Genomic DNA, 25,961 nt, shown 5'->3' with positions numbered 1-25,961 from the left:
TGGGGGCACCTGCAGGCCCCACCTGGGGCAGCACCTACGTGCCTGGGAACTCTCCAGAGCGCTGGCACAAACCACCCATCTTCACGTGCACAGAGGATTAAAACCCACAATCCTTCCTTCCCGCCCCACACTCTACCCTCTCACCCCACCACTGTAGGAGGCCCTGGCCCCAGGTCCAACGGGTCGCTTCTGGGTGGTTTGGCTGAGACTCCCCACTGTGGCCCTTCAGGGAGACTCTTGGGTCAGACAGACCCCCACCCCATCATTTTAGCCCCAGGTCTGGAATCTGAGCAGAGAGCTCCTGCAGGTCACACCCCTGCCTGGGGGTCAGATGTCTCTGCTCCCCATTTACAGGGTTGCACAAAGCTAAGCCAGGCAGACACTCCTCAACACAAGCTGTGCTTTACAGCTGTGGGTGGTCTTCCTTCCCCCTCATAGGATGGACTCAGGGACAACCCCTGCTTTTGGGGATCACACTTTTGAAAGAGGTCGTGCCCTGGGACATGCCTTGTTCTGTGAATGGGGGAAGCCACCAATTTCTGGGCACCAGAACTTGCACCACCCTTACAGCCTTCTTCTTCCAGAGCCAGAGACCCGTATCTAGGTAGTGTGTATTCAGGCCAGGGTCCACCCCTCTCCTGGAATGGGTTAGCAGGTGCTGAGTGGAGCCAGCCCTCCTGATGGTACCTTCCCCTGCCCCTACGTACAACCTGGCCCAGAAACTTGCTTCTGGAAAGGTGTCCTCAGAGTCTGGGCCAGTGTTCCTTAAAGTGTATTATGGGGGAGGTTGTTAAAGATGCAGCTATTTGGCAATTATGGGATGTGAGGAAATATTTACACATCATATATCTGATAAGGGATTAATATCCAGAATATATAAAGAACTCCTACAACTCAACAACAACAAAAATAAACAACCTGATTTTAAAAAGGGCAAAAGGGACTTCCCTGGTGGCGCAGTGGTTAAGAATCTACCTGCCAATGCAGGGGACACGGGTTCGAGCCCTGGTCTGGGAAGATCCCACATGCCACGGAGAAACTAAGCCTGTGCACCACAACTACTGAGCCTGCACTCTAGAGCCTGTGAGCCACAACTACTGAAGCCCGCATGCCTAGAGCCCATGCTCCGCAACAAGAGAAGCCACCTCAATGGGAAGCCTGTACACTGCAACGGAGAGTAGCCCCCGCTCGCCACAACTAGAGAAAGCCTGCGCACAGCAATGAAGACCCAACGCAGCCAAAATATAACTAACTAAATAACTAAATAAATAGGGCAAAAGACTTGAATAAACATTTTCCAAAGCAGATATACAAATGGCCAACAGGTACATGAAAAGATGCTCAACATCACTCATCATTAGAGAAATGCACATGAAGACCACAGTGAGATACCAGTTTACAGCATTTCTATGGCTACTATCAAAAGAAAAAAAAAAAAAACCCAGAAAATAACAAGTGTTGGTGAGGACATGGAGAAATTGGAACACTTGTGCACTATTGGTAGGATTTTAAAATGGTGTGTTTGCTGTGGGAAACAGTGTGATGGTTCCTCAAAAATTAAATAGAGAATTAAATTAAATATAGAATTATCATATGACCCAGTAATTCCACCCCTGAGTATATACCCAAAAGAATTGAAAGCAGGGTCTTGAAGAGATATTTGTACAGCCATGTTCATAGCAGCATGATTCACAGTAGCTAAAAGGAGGATGCCACCCAAGTGTCTATCAGTGGATGGAAGTGTGGTCTATCCATACAAGGGAATATTATTTAGCCTTAAAAAAGGAAGGAAATTCTGACACCAGCTACACTATGCATGAACCTTGAGGACTTTATGTGAAGTGAAATAAGCCAGTCACAAAAGGACAAATACTGTCTAATTTCACTTATATGAGGTCCCTACAGTTGTCTAATTCAGAGAGATAGAAAGTAGAAAGGTGGCTGCCAGGGGCTGGGGGAGGGGAAATGGGAAGTTAGTGTTTAATGGGGGCAGAGTTTCAGTTTGGGAAGATGAAAAAGCTCTGGAAATGGATGGTAGTGGTGGTTGCACAGCAATGTGAATGTACCTAATGCCAACGAACTGTACCCTGAAAAACGGTTACAATGCTAAATTTTACGTTTTGTGTACTTGACCACAATTGAAAATAAAAATTTTAAAAAACCACAGAAAATCAAAACTACAATGAGATATCATCTCACACCGGTCAGAATGGCCATCATCAAAAAATCTACAAACAATAAATGCTGGAGAGGGTGTGGAGAAAAGGGAACCCTCTTGCACTGTTGGTGGGGATGTAAATTGATACAGCCACTATGGCGAACAGTACGGAGGGTCCTTAAAAAACTTAAAGTAGAACTACCATACGACCCAGCAATCCCACTGCTGGGCATATACCCTGAGAAAACCATAATTCAAAAAGAGTCATGTACCAAAATGATCATTGCAGCTCTATTTACAATAGCCAGGACATGGAAGCAACCTAAGTGTCCATCAACAGATGAATGGATAAAGAAGATGTGGCACCTATATACAATGGAATATTACTCAGCCATAAAAAGAAACAAAATTGAGTTATTTGTAGTGAGGTGGATGGACCTAGAGTCTGTCATACAGAGTAAGTCAGAAAGAGAAAAACAAATACTGTATGCTAACACATATATATGGAATGTAAAAAAAAGAAAAAATGGTCATGAAGAACCTAGGGGCAAGACGGGAATAAAGACGTAGATGTAGAGAATGGACTTGAGGACACGGGGAGGGGGAAGGGTAAGCTGGGACGAAGTGAGAGAGTGGCATGGACATATATACACGACCAAACATAAAATAGATAGCTAGTGGGAAGCAGCCGCATAGCACAGGGAGATCAGCTTGGTGCTTTGTGACCACCTAGAGGGGTGGGATAGGGAGGGTGGGAGGGAGGGAGATGCAAGAGGGAGGAGATATGGAGACATATGTACATGTATAACTGATTCACTTTGTTATAAAGCAGAAGCTAACGCAGCATTGATATCCTGGAATGAAGGCCTCGTGGGACCAATTCACATCTGCTTATGCATATGATATCTACTTATGACATCTGCTTATGTCGGATATAACACTAATAAAGATGTTAAAAAAAAAACCTGCAGGTATCCGGGCTCCACTCCAGGCCCTGGAATCAGAATTGGGGCCGAGGACTCTGTATTTTAACAAGCTTTTGAGCCCCACTGCCCGTGCTGCGCTCAGCTTCCTGCCCCTCCGTTTGGGTCTTTCCTCTCAAGGAACTGCATGTTCCAGCGTAGGAGAGACAGGTCAGAGGAGATGCTTCTGAGGGCAGGCCTGCCTCTGGACCCCGGGGAAGAAATCCGGGCTCACTCAGAAGCTGAGTGGGTGAAATGCTCTTGGACCTTTCTCGGGTGATGGGCGGGGGCCGGGGTTAGGGTGAGGCCAGTCATGCACTCATGTTGGGGCACCGCAAATTCAGTGACTAAGGTAAATAACATTTCACACAACATTAAAAAAATAAAATCAATGCAAAAAAATCCTTGGTGAACACAATATCAGTATTTTAAAGGCAGGCTGTGTTGTTGCTTGCTTTGTGACCTTGCAATATTGTGCAAAGGTCATTTCTGATCAGCTCAGAGTCCTGGGGCTGGGAGTCCCCTGGGTGGTTGTGTGAGGGTTGACAATGACATGCCAGCGTGTAGGGCAGTGCCAGGCCTTATATATAGTCATTCTTTTTGATCGTAGAGTTCTTATTAACTTTCCCCCATGCAGTTCAAATCAGGGGAGCGTATTCTGAGGAGTGCCTATAGAGGGCGCGTTGGTCCTTCTCCCTCAGACTCCAACATGGCTGGCACCTGGCCCACAACAGTGGCTAGTGACCCTGGCAGGCTGACCCTCCTGCTGGCCACATGGCTGCTGGATGGCAGTGGTGAGGTCCATGTTGCGTGGACCTGGGCTCACAACCCAGAAGGCACGTTCCTGGGGGCATGGGGACGGGGGCAGAGACGGGCCTGAGAGCCACCCTGGGTTCCTGTGACACAAAGAGGCTAGGGACAGGTGGCCCGGAGGATGGTTACTGCAAGGCCAGCAAAGCTTCAGCTCCAGGGCCCCGCACTTAAAGAGCCTCTCCAAGACCTGAAACCTGATTTGAAACTCGAATTTTCTGTTCTTTTCCTTAAAGCATATATGCTTTGGGGCCCTCAAGTGACCCAGGTGCAGCCCTGTTTGCCCCTCTTAGTGAGCAGGGTACCTGCAGTGTGAGGACCAAAGACGGGGGGGCTGGCCTGGAGCCAAGGGGTGGGGGGGGCAGGGGTGGGACATTTCCATGCTGTGGTTTGGTGATGGTGGTGGTGGGGAGGGTGTGGTTTTTTTCTTTGCTTAAAATTAAGAATAAACAAATTAAAACGCCTAAACAAATATGTGCTTGATGGAACAAATTGAAAAGATTTAGACATCTCTAAAATAAAGTAATTCTGTCTTTCCCTCTCCCACCCTAGCGTCCAGCAGTTGACCCCGTTAACGGTTGGCGTGTGCCCTTCTGACACTTCCTCCCACTTATTCATACACACATATGCTTGTAAAGAACCTTCTAGAAATGAAACGTTAGCGATATTTACAGGCCTCTTTTTAAGCAATGGTATTCCATTGCTTCCTGAGTGTTCTCTGCAGGGAACTGTCCTGGAAAGAATGTTCCCGATGGGCCTGGACTTGTGCCTGGACATTTCACTATTAAAGCCCTTTCTTTGGGTTGAGGCTTTGAAGGTGACCCTTACAGCCAGAATACAATAAATGGCAGGGTGGGAAGAAAAGGACCTTGGACTTGGACATTCCTGAGTCACTGTGTCTTATCTTTATGACCTTTGGCCAAGTTATTTAAATTTCCTGAGGATTGATTACCTTGTCTGCAAGGTGGGGTGGCTGGGAGGAGTACAGGTTGATATTAAATAAACGGTTTTCCAGTTTTTTAAATCAGCATTAACTGAAAGAAAGGAACAAGGGTAAGGTCTTAGCGAACGTGTGAAGGCCCAGCATCTGTCAATGGGGGGCGTGGGCATGAGAACACACTGTTCTTAATTCCCTGGTCCATGGCAGAGGAAACAGGAGGCCAGGATGGCAGGGCTGAGGGCCCACCAGGCACCTGGCCAGCTGCCTCAGGATTGGGGACACCGCCATGAGACAGAACCTTCCCTCCAGGACCCACGGGCCAATCATCAACCCTAATGATGTTGGACATAAGTTTGGTTTGTGTTTCTCCCAGGCTTTCATTCTCCAGTGTTCTCCCACTCTGTCCTCAGTGTTGTGACAGCATCATCCCTGCTGAGGGGGTTTCCTGGGGCTCTGAGGAAGGGCGTGCACACATCAGCCCGTGACGGTGTCTCATGCAGCAGACTGGCCGGTTTGCAAGAGTCAGCTCCTCGGGACTGGGAGCCAGGCTGGGGCAGATGGGAGGCAGGACCCAGGGAGCGGGCAGTGGTGGGCACTCCTGAAGGGGGGTTGGGCAGGAGGCTGGGCATGGAGGAGGGGGGTGTGGCCTAGGACCTAAATTAGGTTCACACGTTTGCTGTGTCCTCTCAGGCTATCCTGACCCATGTGGCCAGTAGTGACTCATGGCCAGTGTCTGGGCTGCTTGGGTATTAATAGTGAGTGTGCCGCACCCCACCCAGCATTTAGAACTTGGGAGAGTTATGTCAGAGAAAAAGTTCTTCAAAGGTCTCTGGGAGATTTGCAGCCCGGGCCCGCTGGGAGTCAGGGGAGAAGGCCAGCACTCAGGGACTTCACACGAGCAGCTTATGGAGCCCCTGATGTGGTGGGCTCTGCAGGCTCCAGATGTGCTGCTTTGACCCGGCCTCCCATCCCCTGTGGAGGGGGAGCTCCAGGTGGGCATGTTCTCATCATGAAGGTGTGTGCGGTGTGCTGGGATGGGGCATGGGGTGGGGGGCAGGCCCTTCTCTCTGGAAGACAGGGGATGGCCTTGCAGGGTGGGGCAGGCAGAGAGAGGGCATGGGGAGAATTTGGTTGGGTGCAGGAGTGATAGGGAAAGAGCTCTTGGAAGAGGGAACAGCAAGGACAGAGCGGAACACTAGACCCCCTTTCTCTGCTGTGATGGTCACAGTGACAGCTGCTCAGAGCTGAGATGCAGTGGGGATGGGGGCCACACAGAGACCATGGGCTCCCTCACTGTGGTTTTACAGATGAGGAAACAGGCAGTAGAGGAGTTGTGGCTTTGGTAGGGGCTCTAGGAGGTGAGGGGGCATGGAGAGGGGAGACAGAGTGGCATAGTAGAGCCACCAGCTCAGCCAGTCTCATGGCAGGTGGCCGGCCTGAGCCCCCTGCATGGCTCTGTCCCCCATCACACATCCATCTCCTCTGGCAGATTCAAAATATTTTCTCCAAAATGGGCAGATGCTTTTGAGGTCCTCCCTTTGAGGATAGAGAACAGTTCAGCATTGTCTGGGGAAGTGGAGCAGGTTCATGGTCCACGGTCCAGCGGTTCTGCACTGAGGTTGACCCCACACATGCTCGTGTGCACCAGGACACACACGTGTTCACAGCAGCACCATATTGACAGCCCCAAGGGACAGCAATCCAGATGCCCAGCTGCAGTGGGGTCTACAAATACATCACCATATATTCACACAAGGGAATATTATATGGCAATGAGAACAGACAAACTACAACTACCATATGACCCCAAAAACAACCCAAAGCAAAAGAAACAAGTCACCAAAGACATATACATTCTCTTTATGTAAAGTTCAAAATCAGATGAAGTGAAACAATGTATTGTGTAGGGATATAGATGAAGTCCAAAATGAAACAGTAGCAAAGCTCCCCAAAAATGCACGTAAAAACTACTAGAGCTAATAAACAAATTCAGCAAAATTACAGGGTCCAAGACCAACACACAAGAATCAGTTGTGTTATAATAAACAGCAATCAACAATCCTAAAAGGAAATTAAGGAAACAATTCCATTTATATTAGCATCAAAAAGAACAAAATATCTAGAAATAAATTTAGCCAAGGAGGTGAAAGACTTATGCTGAAAACTACTGAAAGAAAGAAGACATAAATAAATGGAAAGACATCCAATGTCCATGGGATGAATTAATATTGTTAAGATGGCAGTACCACTCAAAGTGACCAACAGATTCAGTGAAATCCCTGTCAAAATTTCAATGGCCTTTTTTTTTCAGAAATGGAAAAGTTGATCCTCAAATTCATAAGGAATTGCAAAGGGCTCCAATAGCCAAAGTAATCTTGAAGAAAAGAATAACAAACTCAGAGGACTCACATTTCCCAGTTTCAAAATTTCAAATCTACACTAATCAAAAAAGTATGATACTGGCATAAGGATAGACCTATAGAACAATAGCGTAGGATTGAAAGTCCAGAAATAGACCCATACATATATGGCCAATTGATTTTTGACAAGGTGGGGACCAAGATCATTCAATGGGGGAAAGGAAAGTCTTTTCAACAAATGGTGCTGGGAAAATTGGATATCCATATGGAAAAGGATGGATTTGGACTCCTATCTCATACCATATACAAAAATTAACTCAAGACAGACCAGTCCTAAATGTAAGAGCTAAAACCATCACACTCTTAGAAAAAAACATAGGGGTAAATCTTCACGATCTTGGTTTTAGCAACGGATTCATATACTCATGCTTTTGGTATAATACGATAATTGAAGAAATAGATAAACTGGATTTCATCAAAATTTAAATGTTTGTGCTTCAAAGGACACTACCAAGAAAGTCAAAGACAACCTACAGAATGAGAGAAAAATATTTGCAAATCATATATTTGGCAAGGGTCTAGTATCCAGAACATATTAAAAAGTCTCACGGGCTTCCCTGGTGGCACAGTGGTTGGGAGTCCGCCTGCCGATGCAGGGGACATGGGTTCGTGCCGCGGTCTGGGAAGATCCCACATGCCGCGGAGCGGCTGGGCCTGTGAGCCATGGCCGCTGAGCCTGCGCGTCCGGAGCCTGTGCTCCACAACGGGAGAGGCCACAGCAGTGAGAGGCCCGCGTACCGCAAAAAAAAAAAAAGTCTCAACTCAAAAACAAAAAGAGAAACAATCCAATTTTAAAAATGGGTGAAGGACTTGAATAGATATTTATCCAAGGCAGATGTACAAATGGCCAAACACATGAAAAGATGCTCAACATCACTAGTCATCAGGGAAGTGCAAATCAAAACCATGAAGTACCATTTCACCCCTACTAGGATGGCCATAATAAAAGAGCTTCCCAAAACAAAAAGAAGTATAGCTGACCATTGAACAACACTGGTTTGAACTGCACGGGTCCACTTATGTGAGGATTTTCTCAGTGAATACAGTATCTGTATTTTCACTTTACAGATCTTTAACTGCATGTGGGGAAAAGTTTGTGTTTGATTGTAGAGCATAATGTGTGGAATCAAAAGAACTAGGGTTTGAGTCCTGATTCTAGCCAGACTTCTTCATTTCCTGCCCTTGGGTGAATCATTTATCACCGTGTTTGTTTTTGAGGCAGAGATAGCAGTATGTGGATAGCAGACTGTGCTGGGGGGGTCAGCACCTCTAACCCCCCACATTGTTCAAGGGTCAATGGTAATTAGTATTGTCAAGGATGTGGAGAAATCGGAACGCTCATACATTGCTGGTAGAAACGTTAAAATGATATGGCTGCTTTGGAAAAGAGGTTGGCAGTTCCTTAAAAAGTTAAATGTAGAATTACCATATGACCCAGTGGTTTCACTGCTAGGTAGATACCCCAAAGAACTGAAAACAGGTACTCAAAGAAGTACATGTACACTCGTGTTCGGAGTAGCACTATTCACAATAACTAAAAGGTGGAAATGGCTCAAAAGCCATTCAGGAAATGAATGGATAAGCCAACTGTGGTACATACATACAATGGGATTATTATTCAGCCACAAAAAGGAACGAAGTACTGATACAGGCTACAATGTGCATGAACCTTGAAAATGTTATGTTGAGGGAGAGAAGCCAGACACAGTAATTCATCGTATGATTCCACTTAGATTAATAATTAACTAGAATAGATAAATCCATAGAGACAGAACACACACTGGTGGTTTCCAAGAGGGTGGGGGAAACGGGAATGGGAAGAAGTCACTGAATGGTTTCAGCATTTTAATTTGTAGTGATGGAAATGTTCTGATCAGCTAGATGGAGGTGGTGGTGACTGGACAACATTGTGAATATACTAAATACCACTGAGTTGTTCAGTTTAAAGTGGTTAATTTGATGTTATATGGATTTCATCTCAATAAATTATTTTTTAAACTTAAAACCATGTCAACCTCAAAGCAAAACAAGAGAGAAAAGAAAAGTAAAGGGGTGAGCATCACAAAAGTCAGGGTGTTTGTGGGAGAGGAGAGGAGAATCAGGGGGGTCCGAGTGGTAATACACAAGACATGCTTTGTTATTCTTCTTTAAACTGTATGCAGATATACACTTCTTATAAACATTGTATTTCATGGTAAAATATTGTAAAAGAACAAACTAAAGGAGGAGAGAGAAAAAGAATCACGTAGCAGGGGATGGATGCTTGGTTCAAGCTTCCCTTCCTCCCATTCACCAGCCCCTCCCTGGTTGCCTGGGAGCCTGGGGATGAAAACAGGGATCTTGGGGGTCCCTCCCCAGTGCCCCTTCCTGGCTTGGTCAGCATCACCCGGACAACTTGCTTAGAAGGGCAAGTGATTTGGGAAGGTGCTGATTACAGGGACTCCCTGTAGTTGCCTGAGATCCTGATCTGGTTTTCAGTGGTGGGGAGGGTGCAGTCCTGTGCCCATGGAAGAGAGGGTGGCAGGACCAGGCCAGTCCCCCTGTGCCCACCTGGCCCCGGTGGGGGATGCCCTCTCCTTTTCAGGGGTGCTTTCAGTCCTTCACAACCCCTTCAGGTTCCTGTCCCCCAGGCTTCCTCTCCCAGGATTCTCAGGACCTGTGAGGATGCCCAGAGCATGGGTGGCATGCGTGAACACAGACCCAGGCCGTAGACCTGTGAGGTGTCGGTTCCTGGGTAGTCAGCACTCGTATTCCCTCAGGGACTGTGGTGTGAACTGGGGCTCCCGGGGTGGGGAAGGGTACGGGACGCCATGCCATCAGGAGGCATACCCAAGGCGGCCAGCTGAGGACCCAGCCTGCCTGGGCTGTCCCTTGCCCCGCTGCCTCTTTGCTGTGACAACACTTAACACATGATCCCATACCAGTAAGAATTAGTGTAATCGTAATTGTACACATGACAGAGTTAGGGTCTTCGCTGAGTGTTGTCTTCTGACCTCAGTCAAGGTGGTGCGGAGCTTGTTTGCTCACCTGCCCTCCAAGCCAGCCCTGCTGAAGGCGGGCACCTCTCACCCACATACCACTCTATGCGCCAAACGGATGGGCTGGAACCACCACCATGACAGCCATGGAGCTGGGCATTCAGGAACTCAGGAGTGTTTAGGCCAACCCTTAGGTTTTACTTTGGTTTTAAGGGGACTGAGATCCAAATCCCAAGGTCAGTTGGTGGCCAGTTTGGCTGAGAGCCAGCATCCCTCTCGCAGACCTCTGGCAGCATGTCTTTGGAAGGGAGTGGGACAGCATCTGTCAGAGTCCAGTCACACACCCTTTGACCAGCACACCCACTTCCAGGGACCTGTTATCTGGAAATACCTTTACGTATACAAGGCCATGTATGGGTGTTCGTTGCAGTATCTTTTGAACTGAGTGAAAAATTGGAAAGCACCGATTTTTTATTCATCTACATTGGGGACTGGTTGAACCAATTATGATGGACCATATCATGCACTTATAAAAAAGACTAAAATAGAACTCTAAGTTCTAAAGTGTAACTGTCTCTATTATGAACCGAAAAAAAGTTGTAGTAAGATCTTTCTAGTACTATCCAGCTGTGCAAGAACCAACCTTGAGATGTAAACGTCTAGAATCCAACGTGGTAGCCATTGGCTACATGTGGCTTATTAGGCATCTGAAATCCAGCCCGGTCTGAGTTGAGATGTGCTGTGAGTTTAAAACAGCAAACTACCATTTGCTATGTCTAACATTAGACCTCAAAAAGAAAAGATGTTTGGCTGGATTTTGAAGACTTTGTATTCAAAAAATGACACAAAGTATCTCACTAATGTGCTTTTTATGTTGGCTACATATTGAAATGATCATATTGGGGATATATTGAGTTAAATATGTTTTTATATTAATTTCACTTATTTTGACATTGCTTCACCTCTTTTGGATGCAGCTACTCTACAATGTAAAATGATATCTGTGCCTCAGGTGATCGGGCAGCCCTAGTCCAGAATGACAGACATCAAACCACCAAGCGTGGTCAGCAGTGGGGAGTGGATTAGGAGAAGTGTGTGAAGCAGGACCTATACTTGGCTCTTCCACATGGTTGTACAACTTAACATATTCACATATCACTTTTACAACGAGTAACAAACAAAATAGGATGCTGTTGTCATGCTCTCTGGCCGGCATGCTTTCTACCTCACCATGCCTGATGAATTTGCCCGCTCTGATGCCCTGTCTCCACGGAGGCCATGGCCCATGGAGAGAGGCCATCCGCTAATTCAGCATTACCTTTACCTTGGGGCATATCAAGCATGACCAACCCTTGGGGAACAGAAGTGGGACGCTCTGTCCTCCCCATGTTCATGGAGAAGGCAGACCAGGGGGGTGACAGCCAGAAGCAGTGGCGGGGAGGCACCCAGCAACAAGAAGGCCCCAGCAGCTGCGGAAGGGAGTTCTGTGGGCTGACATTAGCTAGTTTTCTTTAAGCGTCTCTAACATAATAAACGCATTCTTCCCCCCTCCTTGGATAGCAATTGAAGACACAGTTTCTGGAAAACGGAAAGATAAATTCTAGTAGGTGCTTCCTATGGGAGCCTAGGAAACTTGCTGCTGTGTGTGACGTGTGCACCAGCCGTTTCCTGGACCCTGGTTGCTCTTAACGGATGCTGTCATCCATTCACTGACTGCTGAGTCTAATATTAAAGCTAGAGAAAGAGGGGCAGGTAAGATCCTTCTATGTCTCAACGTATCCCCGGTGACTCTTTTTGTTTTTTTTAACATCTTTACTGGAGTATAACTGCTTTACAATGTTGTGTTAGTTTCTGCTGTATAACAAAGTGAATCAGAGACTGCCTTTTTAATGGAGGTGTTAAGATGTTGAACCCCATTAATCTCTAGGTCAGAGACTAGGTCCAATTAGTCCCCTGGTTGAGGGCTTCTATGTTCCCAGGTCCAGAACTTACACACACACACACACACACACATACAGAATTATAGGACATCTTGAAAACATTTTCAAACAAAGCAAAAGAGAATTTTCTAAAAATACCTAACGCTCCAAGTTGAGAGGATTGTAAGTTAATAGAAAGTCTGTTTTGTTTTCACTTAGTTCAGAATGACAACTAACCGCTTAAGATGCCGGAGCATCATTCTGTGTCTTGTACTTATCAACTTTGCAAAGCAAATAAACGAGGTTGCAAAGAGCCAAACCAAACAAAATCCCAGACTTTTCCTGGAAAATAACCAATAAAACATAAACAATGACAGCAACACCCTCAACATTCATTGATGTTTCCAATTACATTTTTCTGGGGCCTAAAATACACAGCAGGGAGCGACCATTTTATGCTACAAATATCACTGCAAACGCCACGAATTAAAACTGCTGCGTGATGGTTTGCAAAATGTAATTTGGCGAACATTCCCAAAGACAACCCTTCCCCAAAATCAAACCCATATTATTCAAGTCCACTCCCAGAGAGGCCTATCTCCCTTCTTAATTCCTCCCTAAATACTTGATTCAGACAGAGCAAATTTGTCTTGTCTTTTTTTCTCCCGACCTCTCTCCCCTGTTTTATTCTCATCTCCTATCCCTGGTCAACCAGGAACAATTCCCGTGAATATTTTCATCCTTTCCCACATCCCCACTATTTCTGCTTATATTTGCTAAGGTTAAAAAAAAAAAAAGATACAACTTCTGGTAACAAAAGGAAAATGTATTTGTTATAGAATATTGTTAAAGTAAAAGAAAAAGAAATGTACAAAGGAATAAATAAACATCATGCATACAGCCTTCATCTAAAATATTGGCTAACATTTCAACGTATTCCTCGGCTTTTTCCTATAAATAGATTAGACGTGTCTGTGTGTATGTGTGTGTGTATGTGTGTAATGAGAAATATGATCATCCTACCTTGTCATTATGCATTCCTCTCTGTCATTTACAAAGTGACTACATTACATTTCATCCTGTGGACAGACCATGATTTATGTGCCCAATCCTCGATTTGGGGCATTTGGATTGTTTCCTATGTCTGACTGTAGCGAACAATGCTCTAGAATGTTGGCTTATATTTACATTATTCCTTTAGGATTATTTCCTTAGGATGGATCCCTAGACATGAAACTGTTGGACTTGGGCACCTACTGCGGAACTGCCTTCCACAAACCAGCTCCCACTACCCATGACAGTGAGAAGGAATCTCCACCTCTCTTCACAGCCGAATCAGTCTTTCCCCTGAGGTTTTAACTAATGGTTAAAATATTGGCTGATAAACGCCAGGAACTTCAGCGCTCTCGGAGGCTCTCGGGAAGACTCACATTCTCCGGGAAGCAAGAGTGGCGGTGCTAGGGACTGAGAGGCCAGGGCGCTGAGCCCTGGAGCTGGGGGCTTCTCAGCAGACCCCCGGCACCTGCATTTAGATGCTGAAGCCTGGTGATGGTCAGCTACAAGGGGCCTGTCCCCTCAGGGAGCATGGATTCATTGGCCATTCCCACATGACCTTGTCCAGCCAGCCTGAGCTTACCCACATCGGAGCTTACCTGCCGCAGTAGCGGGGTGGAGAGGGTGCAGCCGGCCTCTTTCGGCGTCCTCCTCTGGCCAGGCAGGAGGATGGCCGAGGAGGGCCCACCCTTTAAGAGGCAGCATCCGCAGGAAGAGCATGTGAGCCCCTATGCTGATCCCTCATGATACCCATGAGGCTACGGTCTCGTGACCTTGCTCCCAGGCCTGGAAAGGAAACCATGGCCAAACCCACGCCAGGCTGCTCAATGGGGGATCCCACAAAAGCAACCTTGGGATCTGGGGGGAGGGGAGGGGAGGGGAGTGAGAGCTTTCCCTTTGAAGTGACCCTCCCCCAACCAGCCCTTCAGCTAGAAATGTCAGCACTATTTGCATAATTGAGACAATTGGACAAAATGGTTCTTTCAGAAGCCCCTCATCAGGCGGGCGGTGCCCAGCCCTGGGGAGCTGGGGGAAGGCAGCACATGGCACTAATCATCACTAATCCTTTTTAGATCATCTGAAGCTGGACCAGAGGTTGAGGCGAACTCCAGTGCGAGGGCAGCGTGAGTCCCATGTGACTGTCATCCTTGTCTAGGCACCCCTAAGACTCACGGTCCCTACTCCATCAGCAGCCTGAGTGACCGGTATCCATAGTCACCCCAAAACCGCCCTAAGGAGAGCTTTTGGGGTTTGCTATAACGCATGGTTAAGCCAGTGATCAGTGAGCTTTCTCAGCCTGACAGGAAAGAAGAAATCCAAACCCTGAAATTCTCCGTTACGTGACCCTCCACGCAGGGGAGTCACCCACCCCAGCCCCCCACCTGTAAGTCTCCTCGGCCTGGGCTGCCTCCCTCATCACAGGAAGGGACAGAGGTGCAGACAGGTTGGACCCAAGGGCCGTTAGGGCAGTTCCCATTTTACAGATGAGGAGACTGAGGCTCATGTGAGTCACGTGGCTGCTTACCCAGAGAGCCTGTGAAGCGGGCAGGAGATTGACTGGCCCCGGCTGTCGTGTTCATCCCATAGAGCCCAGGGGCTGCAGCCTGAGCCTTGGACCAGTCCCCACCGCAAGCTTCAGGAGTTCATACCCACACCTGGGGGATGCCCAGGGGCTAGGGGAGCCTCTGAATTCTGCAGGTGGATGCAGGATTGGGCAGGGGGGCTGGGCCATTTTCTGGGGAGGGGGTCCATCCTTTGCTTTCAGCAGCTTCTCTCAGGTCTGTGCCCACCAAATGTTGACAACCTTGCCCCAGCAGAGTGGGTGCATGGGGGTTGCGGGGGATGAAGTGTGACTTCCGCCGTGCTTTGCCGGTGCACAGCCTGGGAGCGAGCCTTGCAGTGTCCGCCTGCCCGGCCGCTGCTCTGGCCCAGCGGCAGGGTTGTTTGCCTTATAAACTGGTGATGGCTCTGCAGGCCTGATAGACTCATGACTTTTAGCAGGAGTCCCTCGGGGGTAGAGGGGATGCTGTAAGTGGCTGTATGTCTGACTGCATGGCCAAGGCAGAATTATTGATGCAGGGCATTCCTGGGACATCAGGAATCAGACTGGGAGCAGCCAGGGAGGCCCCACGGGAGGGGCCCCACCATGGCTACAAAGCATGAAGCCACGTGGTCAGTGCCAAGGACAGCCCCATCCCAGCTGGCCAGTAAGTGCCTCTCCAGCCAGTGGACACGACTGTTAATGGACCCCTTCACAGGGTCAGATAACACAGAGAGAATGCGATCCCCAGACCTCTGCAAGCCAGCACCCCTCCTTCCTGGGGCCGGCACCCTGGGACTGCCACATGCAACATGGTGGCCTGAGCCCCGTCTGCCTGGTGACCGAGCGCTTGAAATGCAGCCGGTCCACACTGAGATGTGCTCTGAGCATAAAAAACACGGGATGGCCAAGACTGGTGGTAATATTTTTTACTGATTGCATGTTGAAATGATATTTTGGTTGTTTGGGGTTGAAAATAATGTATTATTTTAAAAATATATTGTTAGTATTTTAATATATTTTATTTCAATATGTTAATTTTCAATATGATTAATCCTAGGAGGAAAGTAGGAGTCAATTTTATGTACTGTTTGATTCTAACTGTAAAAATATACTTTGAGAAAAAAGGACCAGAAAGTAATATAATATGCTAACAGGTTATGTTAATAAAAATATATGTGATTTTTTTCTCTATAAAAAAAATTTGCAATCTTATTTTTTTTCTGAATAAAATGTATTATTATTTTTTTTCACCTGCTTCTATTTACTTTTTAAAAAAGTGACTACTAGAAGATTTGCAAAGATCTCTTGGGGCTCACTGCTGTGGCTCACATTATATTCCTGTTGGCAGGCTCTGAACCAGGGCTGCAGGGGGCAGGGGATCCTGGGCAGCATCCCCATTCTTGGGGGGTCTCTTCCTTGTATGGCAAGGTGCTTGGGAACGATGTCCTAGAGCTGTGGACGGGCTCTTAGTTTGTGAGGATTATTACGTGTCCAGGGAGCCGTCTGAGCCAATGACAACGGCACCAAGACCAGCGACAGGAAAGAAGCACCGGGCAGGTAGTTAAGTGGTACCAGGTCTGCAGTCTGTGAATTAATCCACTCAGTCGTCACCCCGCCTCAGAGGTGGGCGTACTTCTTCTCCTGGGTGAAGAATGAGGACACCGAGGCTCTGAGGAAGTGAGCAGCTTGCCTGTGGTCACAGGGTCACAGCTGGTGAGGGGAATGGGGACAGTGACCGTGCGTCCCTGCAGTGTGGACCCCTGAGAAGGCGGCAGGGGCGCCCCGGGTGGAGGCAGCGCCCACACTGTGTCTGGGGGGTCTTGGTTTGGGTTCCCTCCAAGGAGACTCGGCGACAAGCCCATGATGTTTTTCTCTTGGTCCTCTGTCCCCTGCATTTCCCTACCAACAGTGAGATCTCAAAGCCTGTTCCGGTCCAGGGAGGACTTCCTGGCAAGACTCACGGGTGGTGTCTGTCCTTCCACCTAATGTCGCTTTTCTCCCTTCTGTGAGGTCAGCGGACCTTGATGGCGATGGCCTACAGCCTGGACATCGCTAGGACTTGCAAGATGGTGACGTCATTCCACCATCCCTGTCTTGTTTATTAGCCTTGTTTATTCTATTCTTGTAGAATTCATCTACAAGAAGCTTCGCCTGACGACGTCGGTTAACACTGTTCACACAGGAAAGGCAGGGAAAAGGTTTCCATTTCCAGAGTAATGAGTTTGTTCCCTGGCACCCTTCCAAGGTAACTAACATGTTTCTTTTTCCAGAGTGTCAGCTTGAATTCATAGTTCATGCGTTGAACTTGAAACATACTTGATGCGTTTCAATCCACAACACTAATTTCCTTTACTGTTTCCTTACTGTTGTGAATTGTCCCAATTTCACATGGGCTCCTGAATCCTTCTGGCATGACACCAGGAGCATCTGAGAAGTTCCTTGCTATCGGGCTTATCTTGTACATTTCTTCCCCTAGACCTGGACTTGGCTATTCCTCCAAAGGAGCCATGGTTCTTTTTAGTGGGAAGTGGTATTTAGAAACCAGTATCCGCTCTGAATTGAATTGTTTCTAGGTCTTTTCAGTAGTCAGAACTATGAAGTTTATGTATATATAAATATATAATATAAACAGTTCCCAAGTCAAAACTGCAAACAAGATTTGTTTGGAAGTGTCTGGCTACTATTTCTATCTCCCCCGTAGTAAACTTTAGTATCTCCCCACGATTAAACTTTAAAACATTTTTTTTTGTTTTAATCTGTCTGCTTTTGAGTATATAATATTAATTCTGTGTCTATATAGATACATGTATCTTTTTCACAGAAATGGTAGAGGACTTTACACACTTATTGCCACCTTGCTTTTTTTGCACTTCTCCACTTTTCCTGGGGATTGCTTAGCCGTATCTTATTTCTTTTTGTAGCTGCGTAGCCCAGATCCTTGAGTGAATGGATGAAAAATTGATTCAACCAGATGGACACTTAGGTGGGTTTTGGTCTTTAGAAATCACATAGCAACAAAAAGCCTTGTCACGTTCCTTTTGCATTTTGCCAGTCATCTCTAGTTTCGTAACAGTGAGATTACTGGGATTAAGGGTAAATGCACATGTAATTTTGCTAATATTGCAAAATTCCCCTCCATGGATGTTGTACCATCTTGCATTTCCACCAGCATTTTACGAGAGTTCTGTTTCCCTGCAGCCTTGTCTACACAATGTGCTGTTAAACTTTTGGGTTTTTTGCCAATCTTATTCAGAAATGGTGTCTCAGTAGAGTTTTGGTCTATAGTTTTCTTTTCTTGTGATGCTCTTGTCTGGTTTTTGTATCAGGGTAATCCTGGCTTCATAGAATGACTTGGGGAATGTCCTCTCTCTTCTATTTTCTGTAAGAGCTGGTGAAAGATTGGTATTAATTCTTCTTTACAAGTCTGGTGGAATTTACAAGCGAAACCATCTGAGCCTGGGGTTTTCTTTGTGGGAAATTTTAAAATTAGTAGTTCAATCTCTTTACTTTTTATAGATCTATTCAGATATTTCTATTTCTTCTTGAGCCAGTTTCAATAATTTGTGTCTTTTCAGGAATTTGTCCGTTACATCTGGGTTTTTTATTTGTTGGCATGTAGTTGTTCATGGTATTCCCTTAAAATCCTTTTTATTTCTAGAAAAGCAGTAGTGGTATCCTGTCTTTCATTCTTGATTTTACTAACTTGAGTCTTCTCCCTTTTTTTCTTGGTTAGTCTAGCTGATTTATCAATTTTGTTGATCTTTTCAAAAAACCAACTTTTTGTTTCATTGATTTCTTCAACTGTTTTTTCTATTCTGTATTTTATTTCTTTCTACTCTAGTCTTATTTCCTTTCTTCTACTTGATTCGGGTTTAGTTTGCTCTTCTTTTTCTAGTTTTCCAAAGCTGAAGGTTGGATTATTGATTTGAGGTCTTTCATTATTAATATAGGTGTCCACAGCTATCAGTTTCCCCCTGAGCACTGCTTTAGCTGCATCCCATAAGTTTTAGTATGTTGTGCTTTCACTTTTCTTCATCTTAAAGTAGTTTCTAATTTTTCATGTGACATCTTTAGCCCACTGGTTGCTTAGGAGTATATAGTTTAAGGTCCACATGTTTGTGAATTTCTCATATTTCTCTCTGTCATTGGTTTCTAATTTAATTCCACTGTGGTTGAGAACATACTTTGTATGATTTCAATCCTTTTAAACTTACATAGACTTAGCATATAGTCTATCCTGGTGAATGTTCCATGTGAACTTGAGAAGAATGTGTCTTCTCTTGCTGTTGGGTGGAGTATTCTACTAGATGTCTGTAGGTCAATGTAGCTTTTTAAAAAATATTTTTATTTATTTATTTTTGGCTGCATTGGGTCTTCATTGTTGTGCTCGGGCTTTCTCTTTTTGCGGCGAGCGGGGGCTACTCTTTGTTGTGATGCGTGGGCTTCTCATTGCAGTGGCTTCTCTTGTTGCGAAGCACAGGCTCTAGGCGCAAAGGCTTCAGTAGTTGTGGCACATGGGCTCAGTAGTTGTGGTGCATGGGCTTAGTTGCTCCGCGGCATGTGGGATCTTCCCAGACCAGGGCTTGAACCCATGTCTCCCATGTTGGCAGGAGGATTCTTAACCACTGCACCACCAGGGAAGCCCTCGGTATAGTTTTAACGTGCATTTATATTAGTGTGAATAAGTCTGGGCATCTTTCCATGTTTAAGGGCCGCCTGCATTCTGTTTCTGTGAACTTTCCACATGCCCTGATCATTTTATAGGGTTCTTTCCTCTGTGTTTAAATCTTGTTCATATATATTAAAGATGGCAAGCTTGTGACTATGATAAAGTGGCAGATATTGTCCCCCAGTTTGTCACATACGTCTCTTAACTTTACTTACTAGCCTTGGCCTCTTGCTTCCTTGCTATTTTCTGTCCACTTGACTCAATTCACCACTGACATAGCCTCTTCTATGCTGTGCAGAGATGTGGGAATGGCTCAGACATGACTCGCAAGGTTCACAGGCTAATGGGGGAGATGGCACCGACACCGACACACTGGAATACAAGGCAGACCATGGGATTCTTTCTAATCACACTTGCCAAGCCACAGGAAAATATGAAAGGAGAGAGAACTTGTTAAAAGAAGGGGGGGGGGGTTTGCTTCATCTGGGCATGTAGTTTGGGTGCAAGTCCAGGTGGCAGATTTGAAAGGAGGCGCTTTAGGCAAAGAGCTGGAGGTGGGATACAGGAGGTCTGCAGGCAGGCCAGCAGGCCCTGTGGACTGAAGCATGGGTCCCAGGCTAGGACAGGTGATGGGGAGGGAGGGAAAGGAGAAAACCAGGCTCCGACGTGAGGGCGGGTAGGAGAGCCCGGGGGAGTGCCGAGGGCTCGGGCCAGCACTGGCCAAGCAAAAGTTTTGTGAATTCTGACCTGGAGGCCCTGTTCCAAATACCTTCCTTCTCAAAGTCTCATTTGAGGTAGGACTTATAACTGTGTGGCAAACTATCCTACTCCTGGGATCGGCTGCAGGGGTGAGCATCCACTTTCCGTATTTCTGAATTTTTTACATAAAGTTTAAAACCAGATGGTGTTGACTTGTAAGTGACTCCATCAGCAGAATCTCTGAAATAAAGAAGCTAAAGTGGTAGATGTATTAAACAAATACATTTGCTTTGTAAATTAAACTCATGTCTCATCGAACAATGTCTCTACACATGAGGAAGTCTAGAGCAGAACTGAAAATCTTTGGTGTTGTGATCAAGGATAATCATAAAAATAAATAGGGCTTCCCTGGTGGCGCAGTGGTTGAGAGTCCGCCTGCCGATGCAGGGGACGCGGGTTCGTGCCCCGGTCCGGGAAGATCCCACATGCCGTGGAGCGTCTGGGCCCGTGAGCCATGGCCGCTGCGCCTGTGCTCCGCAATGGGAGAGGCCACAACAGTGAGAGGCCCGCGTACCGCAAAAAAAAAAAAAAAATAATAATAATATAAATAAATGGATAACTAGATCAGGCAGAGACTCATAGGCCCATCAATGCCTTTGATCATCATAAACTTTGCCTCCACTGCTCTGGAAATCCTCCACCGACCGCCCGAAGAACAAGGTAACTTTTGCCACTTGGGGGAAAGAAGATCCTCAAACATTTGGTCTGCAGGCCTGGGAAGCTCCCCTCTCTCTGTCTGACAGGCAGAGGGTCTTCCTGGTGAACCTCAAGGACCAGGTTGGCCAAAATGTGTCGGTCACTCTCCAAAGGATGCCTGGCTGGTCAGTAGCTGAATATTGGCAGCAGCCTTTTCGCATCACCCTCCTCCTCTGTACGCAGCTCCAGGCTGGCGGAAGCTGGAGTGCCGGCCCCTCTGCAGTGCAGGACACAGGCCCAGAGAGCCTCCCATGGAAGGACCAACGGGAGGATCCCAAGTGGACAACCGCTTCCTGTTTGATCATGGGAGCTTTCTTTTCATTTTTTCTTTTTCTCTTCTCTTTTATTTATTTATTTTTGGCTTCTCAGTGGGTTATGTTGTAATGTTGGCAGATGATGTGTCCTGGGATCACAAGTCCATGGGCAGAAAAACCCTGCCAAACATTGACTACATTTCAGTTTCCAGAATAATCTCTACAGTGAAAAGAAAGCCGGTGATTCTGTGGTGGAAATGACCAACTGTCTCAAAGCTTTGTAGGAGTCTCACAATGGTGTGAATGTCAGGATCTGGGGTGGCCAGTCTGGGCAAAGAGGGAATGTGCCTTCTGCTGCTGCGGGCTGGCCTGGTCAAGGCTGGAGCTTCTGGAAGTGCCAAGGAATGAGCATTTTCCTAGCTGGTTTTCTTTCTTACCAAACTCCTGACATCTGATTCATCTGCAAGCCCACCACCCACGTGTAAGAAGCCCCACCGCATCACAGTGTTGGAGTCCCTATACGTCTGAATGTAATCTTCTGCCCTCTGGTGGGACCGAGGAGGGCACTAATTCAAAATTCCAAACGCCGTGGCTAATACTTCTTTAATCTTCACTCTGGAGTGATGGCGAGTCTCCCAAAATGTGGGTCCAATTATGTGGAAGTCAGTGTGACCTTGTCTTCCTTTGAGATGCCTGTGTTTCTGAGGAGAGGTTTGGGCAGGAACCATACAAGAAGTCATTTTGCCTCTGTCTGACTTTGTTTATAGCAGCGGCCTGCATCAGCACAGAATCTCTGGGAGATAAAAGAAGCTGGAGCTTCAGGAAGCCAGCTGTACCTTCTCACAGATGGGCCCTGAAAGATGCCTCAGAGCATGGACACGTTCTACACACAGGGCTCTCCTTTGTCACGGGTGTCCGTGTTCTGAGGCATCTTTCAGGGCCCATCTGTGAGAAGGCACAGCTGGCTTCCTGAAGCTCCAGGTTCCCCTTTTATCTCCCAGTGATCCTTTTAGCGTAAGTTATTTGTCTCACGCCTCACGTCTCATTGGAAAGGGAGAGCTCGTAATGGTGTTCAAGATAATCTCCTACCAGTCTCATCTCTTCTGAGTGACGCTTCACAGCTATTAAAATTTGGATTTTACCCAATTTTGTTGCAATAACCAATGAAAAAAAAAAAAGCACCAAAACAAAAATTTAGGAACATCCTGTAAATCTCAGTAAAGCTTTAAACAAAATGTTCTGGGCATTGAGTATCCTTGTCGCTTGAATCTTATTTTAATTAGGAACAAGTCTTTGATTTGTAATCTCTTGGAAAAAAGTCTCCTGAAGTCTCTGAGCAGGCAGGACTGCTCTGGAGGAAGGTGGCCAGTGTGAGAGCACAGAGCTTACAGTGGGTAAGGGCCAGTTCTGGAAACAGCAGGAAAGATTCTAGCATTCTACTTCAAAAAAAGTTTTTTTAATAGACTTTATTTTTAAAAACAGTTTTAGATCTACAGAAAAATTGAGAAGACAGTATAGAGAGTTTCCGTCTCCCCTGTACTCTTCTAATAGTATTAGCATACTGTTATGGTCCATTTATACTATGATATAAATGTGTATATGTGGTATACATTACTATGGTAGCGTATATACTATGGTATATTGTTAATGAGCCAACATTGACGTATTATTACTAGCTAAAGATTATGCTTTATTCAGATTTCCTTAGTTTTTAAGCTAATGTTCTTTTTCTGTTCCAAGGTCTCATATTACATTTATTTTTTTTCCAGCTTTATTGAGATATGATTGACACTCAACATTGTGTAAGTTTTAGGTATACTAGTACCGATCTGATACATTGACAAACTGCAAAATGATTACCACCATAGTATTAGCTACCATCTCCACCCTGTCACCATTTCTTTTCTTGTGGTGAGAACATTTAAGATCTACTCTCTTCCTAACATGCAGGTGTATGACACAGTATTTTACTATCATCACCGTGCTGTTCATTAGATACTCAAATTTGTTCATCTTAAACTGAAACTCTGTACCCTTCGACCAGCTTCTCCCCATTTTCCCCACCACCTAGCCCCTAGTAATCATCATGGTTTCTCTGAGAGCCTAAAAAAGCTTAACTTTTAAAGAATCCATGTATAAGTGATATAATACAGTATTTGTCTTTCTCTGTCTGACTTATTTCAATTAGTATAATGCCCTCAAGGTCCGTCTGAGTTGTCAAAAAAAAGGGGGGCGGGATTTCCTTCTTTCTCAGGGCTGAATCATTCTACCTTTTCCAGGTCATCATTTCTTTCCCAGTTGATTCAGAAAGCAAGCAAATGACAAACACGCTGGCTAAAGAGATTGTTAGCAACGAGTCCCAAATTTCCCCTAGTGCTGGGAAACTTCGTTAGCTGAGGTTTCTCCTTCCCGTCATGCCCAGTTCCCTCCTCCCAAGGTACCAATTAAACTTGTTTTTTTTTAAGTCACTGGGATGAAGAGGAATGTCATCTGCTCTGAGGGGCTCCTAACTCAGAGATGCTGCTCTTAGAGAATTGAGCCTGCCCAGAGATAAAATAAAATAAAATCTCTAAATTTCCAAACTGGGCTCCTCAGAGCTTGGATGTTCTCAAAAAATGATCCCATGTGAACTAACTGGGGCCACTCTGCATACTGTATTTTCCTCTTAGAGATTCACATGTTAGGATGTGAAAGGCTCTGAGAAGTCCTACAATGAAGAAACCCCTTTGCTTTTAGGTAACCCAGCATTTCCCAAACTAGTTTGACCCTGAATCCCCCCTTTTCTTCTGAAGTACCAGCAAATGTCTCTCAGATCCAAAGTGTCACAAGGAAGGGTTTGGGAAGCCTCACCCTCAGGTCAGGAGCTTAACCGTCTGAGGGGCTGATGACTGTTTTGTATTGAAGCAAACTGCCTCCCTGAGGTCCATGGAGATGGGAGGCTGATGGTCCCTATTGAAATCTCCCTTGGCTTTGGTGAGGTGGGATCAACTCCCAGTGTGGGTTCTGTCCGAATCACTCCCACTGTGACACACTTTCACCCACCTCCAGTTAGGGAATGGTACCTGAAAGAAGTGTCCCAGCTAAATCATGGGGAAGAGGAGGTGGACTCCTGCCCTCTCAGACTCCAGGGTCTGCCCCCTGAGCCCCCTGCCAGACAGGACCTGGAGACAGCCAGGGACAGAGGGTGCTCTGGTGCCTGTCCTGTGGCCACTGGAGGGCACTCTGCAGGACCACTGGTTGTGCTCAGCATTCTGTGCAAACCCACCTCTGTGGTCCTGCTCTCACCCCCATCAAACCAGCTGACTCTGCCCTTTCCCTGCAGGGATCTACAGACCGCCCTTCTTCCCTCCTCTTTCCTGGACTTTGACGTTTTATCCAGCATGTTGTGAAGAGTGGGCCCCACTTTCTGTGCCAGGCTTTACGCGGGGGCAGCATCTCCAGCAGGACGCACTCTTTCCTGGATGGTCCAGCCTGGGGGCTGTGCTGTCCTTGGCTCCCTAGCATCTTCCATTCCACCTTGGAGGGGAACGATTGTGCACAGGCCGATGCTCCCTGCCAGACGTGAGCTCCCCAACCCCAGGCGGGACATCATCATAGCCCAGGAGTCCCCACGGGCCTGGTAGGTATTCCCCTGAGTGTTAAATGCCCTGCTGGCCAGGGCATTTAACATAAAGATTTTTATGTGTGTGCAAGTAAATGTGAGTATAGGTTTAGAAATGGAAATATTTCTGAGGGTTCTGCTCTGCCACTCTGGAAACCATGGCCCTAGTGTCAGGTCATTGTGGGGCATGGGGAAGTGGGAAGTTGCCTGACCTAGTAGTCTGGGAAACTGCAGGGGATGGGCTAGACTCTAACCTGGAAACAGGAGAAGCGGGTGGCTTCTCCATGACATGTCCAAATAGCCCCAAGGTTCTTTAATGATGAACTATCACCTGCTCCTCCTCTTTGTCCCCATCTCAGAATAGCTAATAACAGCCAACAATTTTTACACACCTATAAAACACTCTAAATTAATTAACTTAAAACTTTTTTATTGTGGTAAACTACATACAACATAAAAATTATAATTTTAACTATTTTAGAGTGTACAGTTTCATGGCATTAAGTACTTTCACTTGTTGTATAACCATCACCACTATCCAACTCCAGAACTTTTTCACTCACTCTCCCCTCCCCCATACCCCCTGACAATTTCTATTCTACCTTCTGTCTCTATGACTTTGAGGGCTCTGGTACCTCATTTAAGTGGAATCATACAATATTTTTCTCTTTGTACCTGGCTTATTTCACTTAGCATAATATCCTCAAGGTTCATCTGTGTTGTAGCATGTGTCAGAATTTCCTTCCTTTTTAAGGCGAAATAATAGTCCATTGTTGGGACTTCCCCAGTGACACAGTGGTTAAGAATCCGCCTGCCAATGCAGGGGACATGGGTTCGATCCCTGGTCTGGGAAGATCCCACATGCCACAGAGCAGCTAAACCTGTGCACCACAACTACTGAGCCTGCACTCTAGAGCCCGCGAGCCATAACTACTGAGCCCACGAGCCACAACTACTGAAGTCCATGCGCCTAGAGCCCATGCTCCTCAACAAGAGAAGCCACTGCAAGGAGAAGCCCACGCACCGCAAGGAAGAGTAGCCCCCACTCACTGCAACAAGAGAAAGCCCACACACAGCAACAAAGAAACAAAGACCCAACACACCAAAAATAAATTAATTAATTAATTTTAAAAATATATTTTAAAAAATAGTCCATTGTTTATATAGACCACATTTCGGGTGTCCATTCATTCGCTGAT

General features: G+C 46.2%; 1 protein-coding gene across 1 annotated transcript in view; it reads right to left on the bottom strand.

Annotated features, from left to right (window-relative positions):
- The window catches only part of TRPM1 (transient receptor potential cation channel subfamily M member 1), a 212,459-nt gene that overhangs the window by 100,162 nt on the left and 86,336 nt on the right, over positions 1-25,961 (bottom strand). The window contains exons 5-6 of the mRNA XM_065871777.1: positions 14,055-14,098; positions 13,840-13,929 (exon numbers count right to left, since the gene is read on the bottom strand). Of these exons, the coding sequence (XP_065727849.1) occupies positions 13,840-13,929; positions 14,055-14,098 (134 nt within the window). The remainder of the gene's footprint in view (positions 1-13,839; positions 13,930-14,054; positions 14,099-25,961) is intronic.

The sequence above is a fragment of the Phocoena phocoena genome, chromosome 2, assembly GCF_963924675.1.
Source record: "Phocoena phocoena chromosome 2, mPhoPho1.1, whole genome shotgun sequence".
NCBI lineage: Eukaryota > Metazoa > Chordata > Mammalia > Artiodactyla > Phocoenidae > Phocoena > Phocoena phocoena.
Note: the sequence above shows the minus strand (reverse complement) of the source record. Positions and strands in the feature narration are given on the sequence as shown.